The sequence below is a fragment of the Hypoxylon fragiforme genome (genome assembly GCF_022984875.1).
Source record: "Hypoxylon fragiforme strain CBS 206.31 chromosome Unknown GGS25scaffold_1, whole genome shotgun sequence".
NCBI lineage: Eukaryota > Fungi > Ascomycota > Sordariomycetes > Xylariales > Hypoxylaceae > Hypoxylon > Hypoxylon fragiforme.
In genome coordinates, this window is record NW_026054756.1 from 490,037 (window position 1) to 508,319 (window position 18,283).

At 47.1% G+C, this 18,283-nt stretch overlaps 2 protein-coding genes across 2 annotated transcripts; both read right to left on the reverse strand.

Annotated features, from left to right (window-relative positions):
- Nucleotides 1-3,517: 3,517 nt before the first annotated feature.
- On the reverse strand, nt 3,518-6,195 carry GGS25DRAFT_512256 (DNA helicase; the record flags this gene model as incomplete). Its single annotated transcript, XM_049262771.1, has 5 exons — nt 3,518-3,599; nt 3,832-3,892; nt 3,972-4,131; nt 4,241-5,335; nt 5,479-6,195. 5 exons carry the CDS (start codon nt 6,193-6,195, stop codon nt 3,518-3,520), a joined length of 2,115 nt encoding a protein of 704 aa, XP_049120942.1.
- A 181-nt stretch (nt 6,196-6,376) lies between these two features.
- On the reverse strand, nt 6,377-8,576 carry GGS25DRAFT_6655 (uncharacterized protein). Its single transcript, XM_049265944.1, has 5 exons — nt 8,109-8,576; nt 7,713-8,028; nt 7,015-7,360; nt 6,475-6,957; nt 6,377-6,422 (listed from the first exon to the last, which is right to left on the reverse strand). Exons 2-4 carry the CDS (start codon nt 7,860-7,862, stop codon nt 6,611-6,613), a joined length of 843 nt encoding a protein of 280 aa, XP_049120943.1. The 5' UTR covers nt 7,863-8,028; nt 8,109-8,576; the 3' UTR covers nt 6,377-6,422; nt 6,475-6,610.
- Between the last annotated feature and the right edge of the window lie 9,707 nt (nt 8,577-18,283).

Below are 18,283 nucleotides of genomic sequence, written 5' to 3' on the forward strand. Positions count from 1 at the left end.
AGGCGTTGAATTGAAGTGTAAGTTGGAAAGTGGTAAATAGTAAATACCTATTAACTAGTAACTAACGTTAACTATGTAGGTATCCAAGCTGAAAGACATCCAGAGTCCAGACTATGCATCTATGCAGCTATGCATGTACCTGAGCAAGAAGACATGGGGTAGTCCAGCTCCCCCTGCAACATCATCGGATAGTAGCATACTTAGCTTTTCCAAGGGTTCAATCTTCAACCAAGGTACGGCGTTACGCTATATTCTAGTTAGTACTGCGTATGGAGGTTTACCTGGCATTAACCTGGCAACCTGCTAGGTTAGGTAGGTTGGTTAACGCCATCTACACATATCTTGGATGTTGGGATGATTGCCTGGTTCAACATTTGTTGCCAACTTGCCAATGGGACCAAGCCACGGAGTCAATTTCCGATTGAGGCTTCACGACCGTTTCGTGTTGAAAGACTTGTGTACGTTGTTGTTCGGTATTATCGAGCTTTTGTTTAATAATGTTCAGCATTCAAAACTTACAGTACCTGGGTAAGGTACCTATGTACTAGTAACTATGTAGGTTAGGTAATTATACTGCGAATGGAAATCGAACAAGCATTCCTAGCGGTATATCGAGTGTCGTAATATGAGCATCGTCATTCTACATTGTTATATCCATATTAGCTCTCCATTTTATAGGTAAGGGCGTTGAATTTGATGAGTTGCAAACCGAAATCCAAACATGCATATCTAAAATACAACGCCGAGGTGTTCTCGCTTGTTATTACACTAGCATTACAAGACGAGTATCAAATCCAAGCCAAAGAGCCTAAGCGTCAGCTATTAGTTAATCAGCACCCAGAAGTAGTTCATCACTCCGACACCGCTTTCAACGCTCATCGTTCATGTCACTTGTTGTACCTGCATATGTAGTTTTGGTTCCCAACATCGTGAGAACCGAAATCCCTTAGATTATTGAGAGACATGTCGTTTAGTTGCCCGCTAACAGCGAGAGCTAAGGAGAATAAGGAGAATTCTTTTCATAGCGGCAAACGCCAGTACGGGGCGTTCATCTCCATCCTCGTTCCTTTTATTTGGCTACCTACCTACTGTACATACATTATGTACAGACCCTTCTTCATCCGTTGCCTCCGGCTGGTACTTACTTGTAAGTATTTACTTATCGATATCCGACGATGGCGCCAAGTTGCGGCACCGACTAGTTACCTACATACCTAGTAATACCTATTACCTACATGTAAGAGTTCTGTGCCTCAGATATTTCCAAAGGCGTTCTTGAGACAACACACAAGAAGTTACACAGCCCATGAAAGCGTGCCGCGTTTGATCTGCATACCAATATGTATCTGGAGATCGGTAATCCTATAGGCGAGGGGGTTTCTTAATAAGATCTACTGCCGCGTCCGCCGTCGGCGCCGCAGAGGGCTACGTATGTAGGTAGCTTGAACACCTACCTACCTCATGCGTACCTTGGTATTACATAAAAATAGTATAGAAAACTTGGAACTTTGGGAAATATAACGCCCGATGTGCCATGTTGGCACCGGATGTACGCGATGGCAGGAACCCAGTCAGTCAGTCAGTCAGTCAGATAGTCATGTTATTCGCTGGCGCTTCTGGTCAAACAGCACTTGCTTGCTTGCTTGTCCATACAGTCAGTCAGTCAGTCAGTCAGTCAGTCAGTTTACTAGCCGAGTTACCGCCTAAGCGTATGTAAGAGGTAGGATCACGAACAAGCAGTATCCCCTAACACGCAGGTGATTCTCCTATCGTTTGCAGCAAAAACAGGATATGTAGGGTAAAAGGTAAGGTGCCTATGCAACCGGACGTTGTCGATGCAACACCCACCCGCATGCGTTCCGTCGCAATGCAGGAGGGACGATTACGAAGCCCACACACACACATACACACACACACACATACACGCACACACACACCAGATTTGAATTTCTCCGAACGGTTTGGCCCATCTCATGCAGGTACGAATGTAAGGTTTGGCCTTGGGCTCGGCGCTTTTGCAGCTCAGAGAGTCTTAAAATAACTAAACCGATGGGGAACCCGGATGGTATCAAGTTTCTGGACGTAACTAGACGATGCTTGACCACACATGCATCTATAATCCTCTCATGCACCTAGGTTAGTGTTGTTGTTAGCCTAACTAACTAACTAGTTACTACGAATAGTATAAACTTGAAGAATGACCTGATAAACAAAACAGCCCTCACTCAACCAATACTCCCCCATTATTACATAAGTACATACCTACACACATTTAAACCTCTCTCGCCGAATATATTTTAACTAGTTAAATAGTTAGTTAATATTGACAAACTGCAAACTTTGAGCTTTGAGCTTAGCCCTGGTGGTGGGCCTCGAACGGTCCGCCCCCCGCCGCCAAAGCAACATTTCTGAAACGAGGCAGGGGAATAGTTAACTTAGGTATGTATTAAAGACGTGCCCTTTTTGGGGGCTGGGCAGACCCTTGTTTTCCGTCACGAGCGTCATCGTCTGATGTTGTTGTTGTTACATATTTTTTTATTTTTTTTAACACCTAGAGTATTAATAAATTATTGGGGATTTTGAAAGTTTTCGATGTTATGTAATTCCTTTCTTTTGTGCTTGCTTGATACCTATTAGAATGTTAGGTTAATACATAATTAAATAATTACCTAGTTACCTACCTACATACGCTGTAAATATGTAGGGATGTAGTGTAAGTTAACTAGGTATCTGGAGGTTTGTAAAAGTTCCGAGTCCATGTAACTAGAAGGGATCCATCACACTCCCCAAAACCCCCAAACCCCAAACACAATCACCGTCAACTGCAACATCAATGTAGATAAACTCACAGACTGGCTAATTAATATCTAGGTACCTACTTACCTACCTACCTACCTAGTAGGCATATTTGATGTTCGTGAAAGGGGGATAACCCCTGAAACATTTCCAGGTTCTCATCTTCTCCGAGTTCGCCGAGTTTTTCCTTCCATATCCCGCCGCTTCGGTCCAAATATTGATCTCCATGCTCCTTATGTGATGGTAATAGTTAGTTATGTACATACTTATCAAATCATTCCCTTGCCCTCCAGGGCTATTCTAGAAGTAAAACACCTAAATAAAAGGGTATCAGATACTGGGTTAGATGAGCAAGTACCAAATAGAAGAGAGGGGCCTCTCTACAGCATGTGAGGCAACACCTCTTCGTAAAAACGAAAAATACCATAGTTATCCCAAAGCAAACCATCATCATTTATCCTCAGTAATATTAACCACTACTTATTCAAGTGGTGGAAACTTCGGATGAACACCTGACTCTCCTTCAAATCTGTTGATCGTACTAGCCTAGCTACCTGGTCTAGGCTGTAGATAATCCAACATTAAGGGACCGTCTGTTCGCCATGCGCCCCAGACTAGGTAGCTTCATTAGCCGCACCCGTTCGATGGTAAGTACAGTAGGTAACTACTTTCTCATATACTTCGTAGGTATGTATTGTACCCATGACTACATCTCACGCCTCTACAACGAAGCCGAGTCAACATAACGCAGATCGGCGTTATTCTCGAGCCAGTCCATCCAGTTATTTAAAAACTTGCTCCCTCTAGTTTCAAAGCAACAACACCAACGGGTTAGAGATTTGCATCTAAGTAAGAAATATATGTGGTGATCTGAGCGTGAGCGTGGGGGGGTTGAAGGGCGGCCTCCGAATACGTAGATGAATCCCTGTACTTAATAGAGAGTAGATGCTATGGGGTTGTAAGGGGAAACAAGGTGCGTGATGGAAGGAAGGAAAGGAAGAAAGAACAAAAGGAAGGAAGAAGGAAAGAACATACTTGCGAACCGTCTCCGAGTCCCCCACAACGACTAGTGAGCGTTTCGGCCTCGTCATCGCGACTATTTGCGGGTGTCATTAGTCTCATCTTCTCTCCTGTCTCCATCTTATCAAATGCTAAAAGCAATATCACAAACTCACCATTCAACCGGCGCTTCTCGCTCAGAAACCCAACCTCTCCCTCAGTATTGCTCCGCACCAGACTCACAATCACGGCCTCCTTCTCCCGGCCCTGGAAGCCGTCTACGGAGCCGAGCTCAATGCCGGGGAACGACTCCTTGAGGGGGGCTAGTAGGCCAAGCTGTAGAGATTGGTTGTTAGTTAGTGTGTAAGTAAATAGAACACAAATAGGTAGTCACGTAGAAAAAAAAAAGAGAAACAAACAAAATAGGGGCAATGCGACTACTCACCTGTGCATTATAAGGCGTAACAACCGCAACATCCTCCGCCCTCACGCCCGCCTCTACCAGCTTTTTGACATGCGCCTTGACCAGCGCCGCCTCCATCTCGTTGCTCTTGCTCTCGCCGAACAGCGACTTGGCGGACATCTTCTTCCCCCCTTTCCCATCCCCATCCTCCTCCTCCTCGTTCTTCTCGGGATAATCCCCTCCCTGCGTATCGACGAAAATAACCGGCTCGCTCGTATCTTCTGTGTCTTGAACTTCGTACGGCAGATCCCGGAGCAGCCGCTCTTTTACAGCGTCCGCGGCGACGAGCTGGCCGCCGTACAGCTCGTCCGACGGGAACCGCATGATCTTCTCGTGCATGCGGTACTGCGTCGTGAGCATGCGCTTGATGGCGGACCCGTGCAGCTTTAGTAGGCGGTCGAAGAGCGTTGTTTCTAGACTCGCCCCTTTTTGCACCACCCCATCTTCCTCCTCCGCTCCTCCACCTCCTAGCTTAGCGGCTTTCGTTTTCGTTTTCGTCTTCGAATTCGTCGACTTGACCGTCGGTGGCAACTGCAGGTGATCGCCCGCGCAGACGGCCTTCCTCGCCCTGAGCAGCGGGACCCAGCACTGCGCCTCGAGCGCCTGGCTCGCCTCATCCACCACCACAACATCGAACTCCTCGTTCTTCAATTGGTACCCGCCGGCGCCGTGCAGCGTGGCGAGCACCACCTTGCTCCCACGGACCAACGCGCCGACGCACGCGCGCTCGCGCTCGCGGTACTCCTTGCGCAGGTCCTTGAGGTCGGCGTAGATGGCGCGGCGGTCCCTGGCGCTGCGCGTCTTCTTGATGGAGGCCTGCTTCGCGTCCATCTCCGCGCGCACGTCCTTGACGATGGCGCCGGCCTCGGAGGTCTGCGTTAGGACGTCGAGGGAGTGGCTTAGGACGGAGGGGAGGAGGCGCGCGGGGTGTCCCAGTCGCACGATGGGGACGCGGTGCGGGGAGAGGCGCTCGACGATGTTGTCGACGGAGATGTTGGAGGGCCCGCAGACGAGGACGCGGAGGTTGCGCTTGACTAGTTGGAGGATCAGCTCAATGAGCGTGTGCGTTTTCCCCGTCTAGGTACGAAATGCGAGTTAGTTAGTTAGCCCCCTCCGTTTCTCATCGTAAAGCTTAGGTAGGTATCTAGGTAGTAGGTATGGTGTGAAACAGAGCTCAAGGTAGACTAGGTAGGGAGGTAGGGAGGTAAGGAGGTACTGACTCCAGGCGGGCCGTGAATCAACGCTATCTCGCTAGACGCCAGCGCGAACCGTATCGCATCCTTCTGAGAATCATTCAACATCGGATCGAACCACTCGATCTTCCCCTCGCCGACCTCCGAATCCTTAGCCAAGTCCGAGGGCACAGGTGACGGGCTCGAGAGCCCGAACAAGACGCGCATGAAAGAAGAGTACTCGGACTCCGGCATGTCGCGCATTTTCTCCATGGTCTGGTTCATGCGGCGGTAGGTGACGTCGTCCGCGAGCTTTACGAGCCACACGCGGCCGGGGAAGGACGCGGCATCCTCTTTGTCCTCGTCGATGGCGACGGCGATGACGTCCCTCTTGATCCTCGTCACGACGCCCTTGGCCCCCTTGCGCTCGAGATCCTTAACCTCGCGCTTCTTGGCGCTGCCGGCCGGCTGCTCGGAGACGAGCACGATGTCGCCGGTGCGCACGCCGTGCTCGGGCAGCTCCCCGGTGCCGGAGGTAGCGCCGTCCGGGCTTAGTTCGAGCACCGTTCTCCCGCCTAGCCCGGTGCGCTGCGAAGACACGACGAGGTTTGTGACGGCGAGGCCGGCGCGTTGGAGAGACGCGGGACTGGCGGCGGAGATGAGGCCGCTGGTCTCCTGGATTTCACTCTGTAGCTCGGCATCGAGAAGCGCAAGCTGTGTCCGCGCAAACGCCGGGACGTCAACGGGTTTGGTGGGGGGCGGCATGGTGGACTCTGGCAACTGCGGGCCTAGAATTGTTTTCTTGACTTATCTTTGACTTAGGTAATGGATTATACTTTTGTTATTATCATGGATGCTGTTTATTAGTTCGAACAAGGTTCCAAGGTTCCAAGGTTGCAAGACTAGTAGCGTAGTTGATGTTGGTTGGATGAAGTTTGGTGGAGTCGAGATTTATTGGATGGATTAGATGAAGAATTGAATAATCATCAAGACTGGAAAGATTAAGGTTAGGTCACATAGTATATAATATCATTGTATCCATACCAATCATTTATATAAGATTGAATTGAAACTATTCAATATAAGATTGAAACTAGGTACTCAATTAACTTTTGATGTTGTATCCAACTTTTTGATTTACACACAATACATGTAGACTTACATACATCCAATCCAAATATCACCTTGAATCCAATCCTGTAGGTTCCGTGAATAACACAACAAAAAGACTAACAACTATAACAGCACATGCAACCAGCGACACTATTATTATAGTCCCCCTCGAGGCTGGGAACTTCCCCTTAATCACCCATTGCTGCCCTTGGTAATATCTACGATATCCCAGCAACAAGACTATTATGGATATGCCTATAAACGTTGACCCCAGAGGTTTCCCTATATTTCGAATCGTGTGATAACGGGGATCGTTTTGATCAATCGACGTGTTGAGACGGAATAGCTGGGTGACAGCTATACCAATCGACGCAAAGGAGAGCGATGTGCGTAGCCACGCAAGGAATGTTCGTTCTGGAAGAATCAGCGGTTAGCCTCTTCTCAAGGGACACTTGCAATGAATAATCATACCTAATGCTAGATGGTCCCTAGCCACGCTCCCTTTATTCTCCAATTCTACCGACCATACGCCGTCGAGGCAATGCTTGAGCCATTGATTATTGCTCTTATGGCCATTGGCGCCGTTCGTTGGTGGACAATCATCCTCTAACTCCTGCTGTACAGGTCTTCGATTCCTAGGATTGGGAGAAACGGAAGTGCTCTGGTAATTGGACACGTGGTCGCGTGCTGTCGCGATACTCGTGGTTTCGTCAGGCTCGTCATCCCTGCCATCGCGTTCCGGCATATGTTGAAAGTTCATCCTAGAACTACGGCCCGATGCGTAGGTGCTGATTGTATCGGCACGGTCTCTAGCGGTCTAGGTACGAGAGAGTTTAATGTCAGAGAAGGTCAATTTAAATGCAATTGCTTTTGAGAGAGGGAGGTGGGTGGATTTTGGAGATCTGGATTCATTCCTTCTCTTTCTTTTTCTCCAGCCTCATTTTTTTTCTTCTTCTTTTTTCAAGGTCTTTTAATCCTTTCAATCTTTTAATCCTTATCCTCTCTTTAGCTGCCTAGGTACCTACCTAGATAGACAATCGCACAATATTGAAAGCTAGAAGCTAGCCAGGTATACCTGGACAGGTAGGTACTTTAGGGTAGCTGGGCAGTGGACAATGGGCAATGGGCATAGGTAAATAGAACACAAACAAACAACATGCACCACGAACCTCTAGTATTCCACTGATTCTATCCTGAGAAGATACCCGGTGTGCGAAATGCGGATCGGATGTCGACCTCTCCAGATTTGGGGACATGGGAGATAATCTTCGCGAATTGGAAGCGAAAGGTCCCACCGTATCCGACATTCTAGATGCCATGACGATAATGATAATGCAATGCAGACCCCTTCTCCCCCTCGTTTCCTATCTGCCTAGTACCTTGGTACGGCTATAATACGCGTATGTCATTTGTCCGTAAAGACTCAAGATTAGGTATGTAGATATCGGTTGTTGCGCAACAGTTGTGCGTTACTATGTAGGCGTACTATGTAGGCGCAAAACAAGTCTAAGCGGCCGTTCATGTTGCAGGTGTTTTGTTATTAGTTGGAATGATGCCATAATTACCCGTGAAGTCTAGTAGCTAACTAGCAGCCTAGGCCCTACGCAGATAGGTAGGTAGCATTACTTGGTGAACTTAGTGGGTTTTTCTAGTATGCCATATGTACATATGTAGCCTTGGAGGTTAATAATGTCAAATAACTATTGCATGTGGTATTGCCAATTGGACCTATGTAGGTACTGGGATAGTTAATGTAGGATGGAAGATTGAGGGGGGTTGAGGTGATTGGGGTTGAGGGATGCTACTGCTGGTAACTTAGTGAGGTCCTGTGAGGATCCAGGCCGGCACTGGACGAGTGCTCCATAGTCCATGTGACCACCTTACGTCACAACCTAAATGCTTCCCCGAACTTGTGCCGATTTTCAATATCTCCTATTTCCTTCCGGTTTATCAACATCATACCAGTAGTCTTGTAGTCCACAGTTGCTCAACACACGTCTTCATACCATGAGGATATCTACCTTCATAGCCAACAAACCTTAGAACTTATCGATCCATTTTTCAGCTCAAAGCTTATGAAGTCGTCGCGGATGGACAATGCCTACCTCCTAGTCTTAGTACCTATACCTATCATGTTTGGACTACTTCGTACAGCCAGGAAATAGGCTATGACTTGAGACCAGCATGAAGCTCGAACATAGTCACCAGAAAGGTATAACCTAGACAGGCTCCAATTATATGGCGAGTTGGCAATAATCGGAAGTCGGTCTTAATCGATCGAATTTGCCCAGGAGGTCTCAACCCGCACCCACTTCCATGGACGCATGATCATCACTAGTAGATAGATGGCATACCCAGAGTCCAACGAGAGCAAATGAGATGAACAATATCAGCTTCAGTCCAGACCATCATGAACCTATCAGGCAACAGCTTCCAACTTCAAAGTCCAGCGCAGCATCTCGATCCATAGGAACCTTAGCGAACCTATCTCACATGACGATTTGAGGCGACTATGAATAGACATCTCGGAGACGTCGGCTCTCACGATCTATCATAATGGTTCGATTCTGCGTCAGGCAAATTATACATCTGAGGCGATAGATGCCTAGGTTAGTCATATATGATGAGTAGGCAAACTAAAGCTAGTCGACACAAGGAGCTGAAAATCCATTATCGCCCCAGGAAAAGCGCAAATGATAAGTTGGCACTCAGCTAGCACCAAATCCAATGCAGCCCCGATCCAGGCGCCAGACTATTGACATCACAAACCTCGGCCGCGATCCAAGACACGGACACATGGACACACAGGCACAGAGCCTAACTCCGGGAACCTTAGGCCCGTGGCATGTTCTTCCAGCCCCGGCGGCTTGTCTGCAAGGCACTAGATACCATAGGTACCTTGCATACTGGTATGTACATCGGCGCTGCTGCTGTGACAGGATAAATTCATAGGGCAAGAACAGCCGTACGGATGTCTAGAAATCCGGAACACATGTCTTAGACAGGCCTATGCCGGCGCCCACAACATGATAACCGAAAAAGCTTGTTTATTTTCTTTCTTCTTAGTTTACCTGCTCTCCTGTCTTATTATTAGTCTAGGTTAGACTATTATAAATTTAGACAGGCAGGTAAGGTACTTTACCTAGGCAGGCATTCTTTGATTTCTTTTTTAAATGGTCCCTCGTGGCGTTGCGAGCACCAGATGTCTTAGAATCGCCCCTCCTTCCCCTCCATACCTACATGCAAGTTTCACTCGTGGGTTTTCAGGGCACAAAGAAGCAAAGAGGTACCTGCCGACCTGGGGGATTCTAGGTGCATACATACCTAGGCACCTAGAAGTGTATGTACTTATCATTAGGTAACTAGATGGACATCATTTATCAGCTATCGATATCCGATAGAGAGGTTCTGGTGATGCGATGCCCTTCCCTGTCTGAGACAGAACTAGAACGGCGCCGGTGGTGCGGAACATATAACACAATTCCTGCAAGAATGTGATATGTGCGTCAGGGCTGTCTCTCCGCTGGGGCCGTACATAGAAGTAAAAATGGAAATATGAGATGCCTTTGTTTTGTTTTGTAACTAGAAGGCATGAGATCGGGTTTGTCTGTCGCCGACAACTCGCCTCCATCACGGTACATGCATCTATTGGATTTAGCAGCACATCTGGGCGCCTTTGATGTAGGTAGCCTGGAGGTAGGTAGACATACCCTATGTCGCTTGGCGTCTTTGTAAGTCCGAGTTATGACTCGCCATGGAGTATTTCAGAACTTGCTATATGAAGATACACACCTACGTAGTAGACATATGACACATAAGTTCCTCGCCATCCTAAGTTTATTGATAAACATATGTAAGTACCGTGTAGGTTACTCGTGGTGGTAGGATCGCCGACTATATCGTATATCCCCGCCCCTTTTCCACGCTTCAACACAGCACGGGTTCTTTATCCTCAGAGTGCGGGTAATCTAGGTAGTAAATCCAGTAAAAAACATGTGCGTTTCACACATGCCTGGATAGTATATGAGCCGTAAGTAGTAAGCTAGAAAAGTTGACAAGTACACGGGCAATACATGCCGCAGACTTCAGGGGCTTACATGAACCTGATGTAGATACGTAAAACGCAGACTATCTTGAGCGATGTCACGAGAATTCTCCCCTCTATGGGCTGCGCTGCGCTTCGGTCTCGTACCCGGCCTTTGCTCGTCGCAAAGACATGGGCAAGGTAGGGTAGGTAAGCTGATGGTGAATTTGAGACTTCGTAGGTACATGACAAGTTAGAGACTCGATAGCGATGGCGATCATGATGATGATTCTTCAAATCCTTCACGTAAGAAGATAGGTAGGTAGGTAGGTAGGTACTCTCGATCGCTCTAGGTTAGGTGATAAGACACCCCCTTTCCCCTCCCCCCCTAACGTCCTGGTGATGGATGCTTACGTACGGTTCCTACCCTCATTGAAAAGCCTATCCAAAATAGGGGCATCAGAGAGGGTGTTTACCAAGCGGGCAAGATAGGTAAGTCCCTGGCATGTTGATGGGACTGGCTATATGTCGAGATCCTTCCGACGCAGTGTATAACATGCCTCGAAGAAGCAAGATACATGCCTACGTAAGATAGGTGCCTAGGTAGGTGTGTATCAAGATGGGCAGAGACAGAATCAGCGACTTCATCATCATCATCAGCATCATCGTAGCTCGCGGTTTGTATCTTAGACTAGGACAGTCTAGTCTGTGGTCTGTCTAGTCTAAGTCGGTACTGTAACTAGTGTGAGTGAGTGCCGTAGCATAACGACTCCTAGTACCTACAGCACAACAACGTTCGAACAAGATAAGCTGTGCATCCGTGGCGTCAGCGAAGCAACTACATGTAACTAACCTGCGCTTGCGCCTCTGTGTGGAGTTCCACAGCGTCGGGGACATCACCACGAGTAGCCATGATCTGGTAGGTATCCAAAAAAAATAAAAGGGGGCCAAAAGAAAAACTAGGTATATGTAGGTAATACGTACTCCACGAATTAGATAGACGATGAGATGTAACGCTACGGAATGCGCGAATGGGTGTCTACCTGCGCGCCTACTTGCCTCGCTGCCGTTGTTCTTACTTATACTCAGTTTTTAGCACCTATGCAGGTAAGCTGAGGTAGGTACTAGGTAGGTAGGTTGTGTATATTATGATGGGTAACGTGAGGAGACTAGATCCTGTCAGAAGTTAAACTACATTTCCTACCTATTTAGATAGCACCCAGCTTACCTACGTACTGGTTTAGGCATCTATCTTAGAGGCAGGTAGGTAGGTGTGTAACAGACTAGTGAGAGCGAGATGGATGCATCGATGATGACGGACAGCTAAGGCGGCAAGGCCCGCCTGATGACGGACATATGGTTCTCCCCTATATCAAGTTAGAGCCGGCAGCTATCATCGTAAGCCTGGCTTGCACACACTACCTACCTAGTAGGCAGTAAATTAAAGAAATGACGCCCCTATTGGGGTTGTGAAGCCGGATGCGAAATAGCAAGTGTTGGTGTAGGCTAGTAGTCAACTAAGCAGCCGTGTCACACTTTGCAGCAACTTGCCTACTTCCTAGGTACGTTGGTAGCCTTATAGGACTATACTGTATTACTATTCCACGTCGATGAACCTACCACACGGCAAGCCTTAGACGTTTGATCTCTCTGCCCATCTACGGCACGGCCAACGAATGACCAGACGTTACGCAGGATCTGAACGGTCATATGACAAGCTGACCGTCGCCGTCTATAAAAGGTTTACCACTCCAAAGAGAGAGAAAAAAAAACTTGGTCAGCGAAAGGGACTAGGCTATTCGACAGCCAATGGGCGGCAACAGCCGCGCAATAGTTTGATGCGGTTATATTGAAGCGTCGATCCAGAATAGAGGTCTTGGGCGTATAGGTAGGTACATACATACTCAAAACGCTGCATGCAATATGTATGCAACATGCCCACACTACTTACCTGCATACACACGCAACCCCGATGGAGATAATGCACTCTATTACTGGTTCCGGCGCTTGGGGTCCAAGGAAGGATTGGGACGTCAGGTCAGCCGGACGGACATGATGTAGGTATGTTCATGTTATGTTATACCAGAATCCTTACAAGACAAGACAGACACGGTTTTTTTTATTCTTTACCATACCACCCACTACACAGCCCCGCGCTTTTGCATTAAGGAGATATTTCGTACGAGCAGCAGCAGCAGCAGTAACTTGCATTGCATACGGAGCGTACTTACACACGCATGCATGCAGATTCCCTCCGCGCATATATTTACCGGATCGGATTCTACGGCAGCAACTTACTTATCACTGCACTGCACATGAACCCAAATATGTATCGTGGGTAGTACCAAGAGAGAGGGAAATATATATCCAAAAAAAAGTAATCCTACCTATCAGCAACCGTACCTACATGTAGACATCTATGTAGTTACCTCTAGTCCACGAGTGTGCCTTACTAGCTGTAGCTGTCTGCACGTAATCCGAGGTAACATACCTACCTACCTATCTAGGTACCTACCTATCTAGGTAGGCAACTCTCCTACATAGATATACCTCCAGCTTCGTACCCAGACAGAAAAAAAAAAAAAAAAAAAAAAAAAAAAGCCAAGTCGGCCTTGGGGTATCATCAACCCTAATACACCGAGCCAGCCTAGGCACGTAATACAACAAACCCCCCAGAAGGATCAATGGGATCAAGGGATCGCAGCACGCAGCGTGCTTCGCTGAGACGAGAAGCAACCATCTGCCTACCTAGTTACCTGCCTAGGTATGTGTGCAGGTACGGCCGCTGATAAGCCGTACTTTGGCGGTGATCTGATCCGAGAGGGAAGATTCTAGCAGGCCGTTCCATCCTTAACCCTAACCCAATGGCTGGCGAGGCGATGGGGTAGGTAGGCCTTTGCGGGCTTTTGTACGAGTGAGTAGTACATAGGTAGGAAGGTATGTACATACGAGTTGAATGTAGGCAGTATCTAATATCTGCTGCGCCCGTCTCCAATCCATGGTCTTATCGAAAGCCTTGACTGACGGAGACACCGTGACCTCTGTAACTACCTATCCACGCCGCAGCTAAGTAGGCGTCTAGATACCTACCTAATTAATGTAAGTAACATAAGGTAGGTAGGTAGATAAGCTTGAGGTAGATAGGTAGGTGTCAACGTTGCCGTGGCATGTAGTTAGGTTTGATGCTAGCTAGCCCGCCGCTGGGACGACATGTCCTACATACCTATGCACCTACCAGTACCTACATAGTAGGTAACTATGTAACTAACAGTCGGTGACGTCGAAACTAGAACGCCAGCTTCCCGAAACCTACCCACACCTATGTACATATGTATCATACCTAGTTACCTTCTACGTAAGGGAAGAGGTTCCCTCCCCTTCGAACGAACCGCTAACCCGCTGCACAGAGCCGCAAACCCAAACTCCCAACTCCCAACTCCGCAAATTGAACATTGAGGAAAAGAAGGGCGGGAACTGTTATGTGGTTAGGTAGATCTCGGCGATCCCGTGTGTTTGGTGATCGGGCGGGGAAGCGAAGAGCAGAGAACAGGGCGCAGTTATTAATCTATCTCCATTTACTTTACTTTACTTTACTTCGTAGACAGTATGCCTACCTACATAGCCCCTAAGGCAAGTACGTTTGTTATGTTACGGGGGGCAGAAAGAGATAGAATTGGGGGTTAGAGAAAGAGAAAGGGAACCCGAGGGGGAGGAACCATTTCTATCATTTCCATTCCCAGCAGCTGCAATTAACCTACATAACCTACAGTAGGTACCAACCTCACCTACGTAGCAAGGGAAGGAAGGGCTTTTTTACATTGCATGTGAGTGCGTGGCGGGGTACTTTATTTTACTCTTTACTTTTTTTTTTTTTACTTCCACTGTAATATTGTATTGTTTAAAGGGAAGGGGGAAAAGAAGCAAAAAAAAAAGAAAATTCCTCGAAAAGAAAAAGAAAGTATGGTGATGAAGTGCCACCGATATTGCGGGAGCCGGTATTAGGTCGACACCCTACCCTACCTACCCAAACAGCCTCCCTGTGTATGTAGGCACGTAGGGCTCTCCTACACATGCATCTCGCGGCTCCCTTCCGAGACATCATGTAATATGCTGTTGGTTCTTTGAAGAAACCTACATATACATACCTGGATAGGACTTGGGAGCGGGAGCGTTCAATGTTGGTTGGTAAAATCGAAGCGCTTCTGGTCGACGCTGTTGGGGGGTTCGAGCGATTTTTCGAGAGAAGGGAAATCAGAACGGTTTGCTCTTGTTTGCAAATGCCTCGGCTGCACTTACTGTACCTACATACATACACGTGCGTCCTTTAGGTGCCTGGGGAGGTATCGTATGCAGTACCTGTCTAGTACAATACCTGCCTACATACTAGGTAACATCATTGATGTCAAACCTCTAGCTGTTGTTCCCACAGCATTAAAATGACATAGTTACCGTAGCTGCGGAACGACTATGTGACTATGGGCAGACTACACTAGGTGAGATAGCTGCTTGTACCTACCTATGCGGTAAAAGTCTCACGACGCAACACCACACAACACCACTCCAAAAGTTGGAGATGTTAAAAGAAACACTACTATGGATGTACCTATAATAGTATAATAATAATAGTCACATGGATAATGCATCACGCTTTGCCAATGTCGTCATCAGTTCGGCCCGTAGCACCACCTCGCGCTATTACATTTAGGAAGGTCCTTTAATAAGGTTGGCTTTTCGACAGCGATCTTTGGGGAAAAGATAACTAATAGTTGCTATGTAAGTCATTGTAAGAGCATGTAGATTCAGAAGAGACATCAAGGAAGAGGCCCTGGACCTTGACGACGTCTAACCACTAGGTACATGCTTAGGTTAGATAGGTTGATAGTTGGGTTAATAGTTAGTATGTAGGTAGGTACCTACCTACCATAGCGCACATAGGGTAGGGTAGCGACAGACGTGAGAGAACACGTGGGGTTGGGAACTATCGATGTGATGGCATGTGGTGATACAACTTGCCAAGTTACAAATGACCTGATACATATCTGGGTATGTAGATAGATGATGGGAACGGGAGTATTTGCCTATCAGCTAAGCTACCTTACCTACCTGGGCAGGAACGTGATTCCTTCGAACCAAACTCAGCGTCAAACTATGTATGTATTAGCGATGATGATATTTGTTATTCACGTGCTACATCCGTACTGTGGTGTAACGACATTTTCTGCATTTGGTCCCCGAGAGAAGAAGCTGGGGATCAACCACTTGCCTGGAAGTCCACGATACCATAGGGTGGATAATCGGGGTTTGACAAGAAGAGAAAAAACAAGCGGCCAATGATTTAAGAGAAGCGCTAGACTCCAAGACTCCAAGACTCTTTTCCCTCTTTCTCCTTCTTAGATTTTCCCCTTCCGTTCCCGTACCTGCATGAACTTGAGCCATGTACTACTAATAACTAGTATCTAGTGTAGACTGCCAGGTGTGTAGTATGTATGGGCTTGCTGACGCCGTTGCGTTTGTGCAACTTGAATCTTCCAGGGTCATCCATCACTGACTTACGTATGCGTCGTCAGATAGCGTACATCTAATAACTTATGTATCTATTACTGGAAATGACATTGAAGTTTCTAGAGTTATCGGGATCCTTCTCCTCACTTATTAATAGCGTAGTGTAGTGTAGATACCCAAAGATACTAAGGCCCCACACCCTAACGAATATGGACGGACGGGCACCGTCGCGGGCTCGCGGCCTTAGGGATGGAGAATGCTATTTGTTGGAAAAGAGAGAGACCTTTGCCCTTCCTTGCCCGTTCTCACCTTGCCCCGGAGGCCGTTTGGATGGGGAGGGGTTGTGTGTGGTAGGGAGATGATGATCTGCTATGCATCCCATATATGGTCCCTAGCGGACACTAAAAGCCGGGACTTGCATGGAGGAAAGAGAGAGGGAAGAGAGGGAAACAGCGGTTGGAACTTGGGACTTTGAGATCGTCGTCAGAGAAGAAAAAGATCGGCAATAACCGTGAGATAGATGGTGTGTGTTTGTTTGTTTCTACACCAAAAACAAGAAAAAGTAAAAGAAAAAGAAAGACGAGATAGAAACTTATTAAGGCATCTTAGCTTGCGATCTCACGTTTGTCATGTTAATTGAGTAACTTGTAACTATATCGAAATCAAGTGTATCTATCGTCTATAGAGGCGCCTTGACCACCGAACCACCTACCTATAGCAGCATACATGCTTACCTATAGGTAAGTATGTATTGTACAGCACTTAATTAGCTTGGTTTGACCGTTGTTCGGTCCGTCCCATCATATGGAAACTTGACTTGTGGTTTATGCGCATGGAAACGATATCTGATAATAGTATACATACGCGTAGTCCTGTCTGTCAGGATATGAATGTTGTAACTACACGTAGGTAAGTTGAATTCGGAGGTATCCGTAGGTAGGTACAGACAAACATAGGTTACAACACTTAACTAACCTACATGCCTGGCTCCGGGAAGGCCTAAGCCAGCCTGGGGGTCCCCTCAAGGTGAGTTTACGGTCTGGGTCCTGTTGGAATGTTCTATCGTAGGTTTTGGAAGCATCCATGCCTATGGCACTGGGACGATGCTAAGGAAAAGTGCAGGGCTAGGTAAACGTGGTTAGGTTAGAGAGACATGGAGTGTTAGGTAATTACCTAGGTATATACCTAATATTCCTAGTATATTGCACGATAATATTACATAGTAGGTAGTATTTATCTTCCCTTAAGTTAGACTCTACCAGTCTATGCATGTGCATGCATGTGTTGTACCTTACCTAGCATAGTTATGTACCTATCGGAAGGCATAACAGAGAGATGGAGAAGAATAAGAAGAAAAATAAAAATGGAGGCCGAATTTCAAGGCGGGTTAGATGCTATGCAACAAAAACCGGGGCTTCACAATCCCTTAATCATGCTATCGTTGCCTCACAGACAGTTTTTCGGTGCAATGTTCGCCTCGCTTATGGATAACGATAGCTTCAAGTTGGTGGCTGGAGGGAAAGTGGGGAGGGAATTAACCCAGCAACGTCTGCGTACCATCTATGTACCTGTTCTCTACCATACAGATAGGTAAATATACGTACATTGTACGTACTAGTTTCCTAGTAGCTAGCCTGTCTGTACGTATGTACTCTGTAGCCAGGGTGGCTTTGCCGGTACCATAATACAAAGGTGACGCTTTGCTGAAACGGACGAAAAGAAGCGTTCGAGAAGAGACGGCGGAACGTTGCCAATTGGGCCGGGACCTGCATTAGCGGGGACTAAATAGCAACGGGGAAGAAGGGATCGTGAGCCTGGGTACTTTAGTACTAAATGGATGTTAGTTAGCAAAGAAGTCTAAAGGGCCCTGGAGTTGAGCTAAGGATCATTAATCATTTGCGACTAAATAAACCCTTGAAAGCTGGAAAGGTATTGAAGTTGGTAACGGCTCAAGTGCGTACATATCTAGTGTGCTATAGTAGGTAGGGTAGGCAGGTATAGCACTTGAGGTAACAGACGGTCTACTACATGTGGTAAGTGGTGAGAGTGGTGAGTGGTTAAAGTGAACTACAGATGTGGGCTGCTCGGTATACACTCTTCACCTTTAACCTAAGCTAAGCTACCTTAAGCTTGCCTGGCTGCCCGGCTGCTAGGTCAAAGACGACTTTCATGGATGCTACATAGTATGGCTTCTAATATTGGATCTGTTTATTA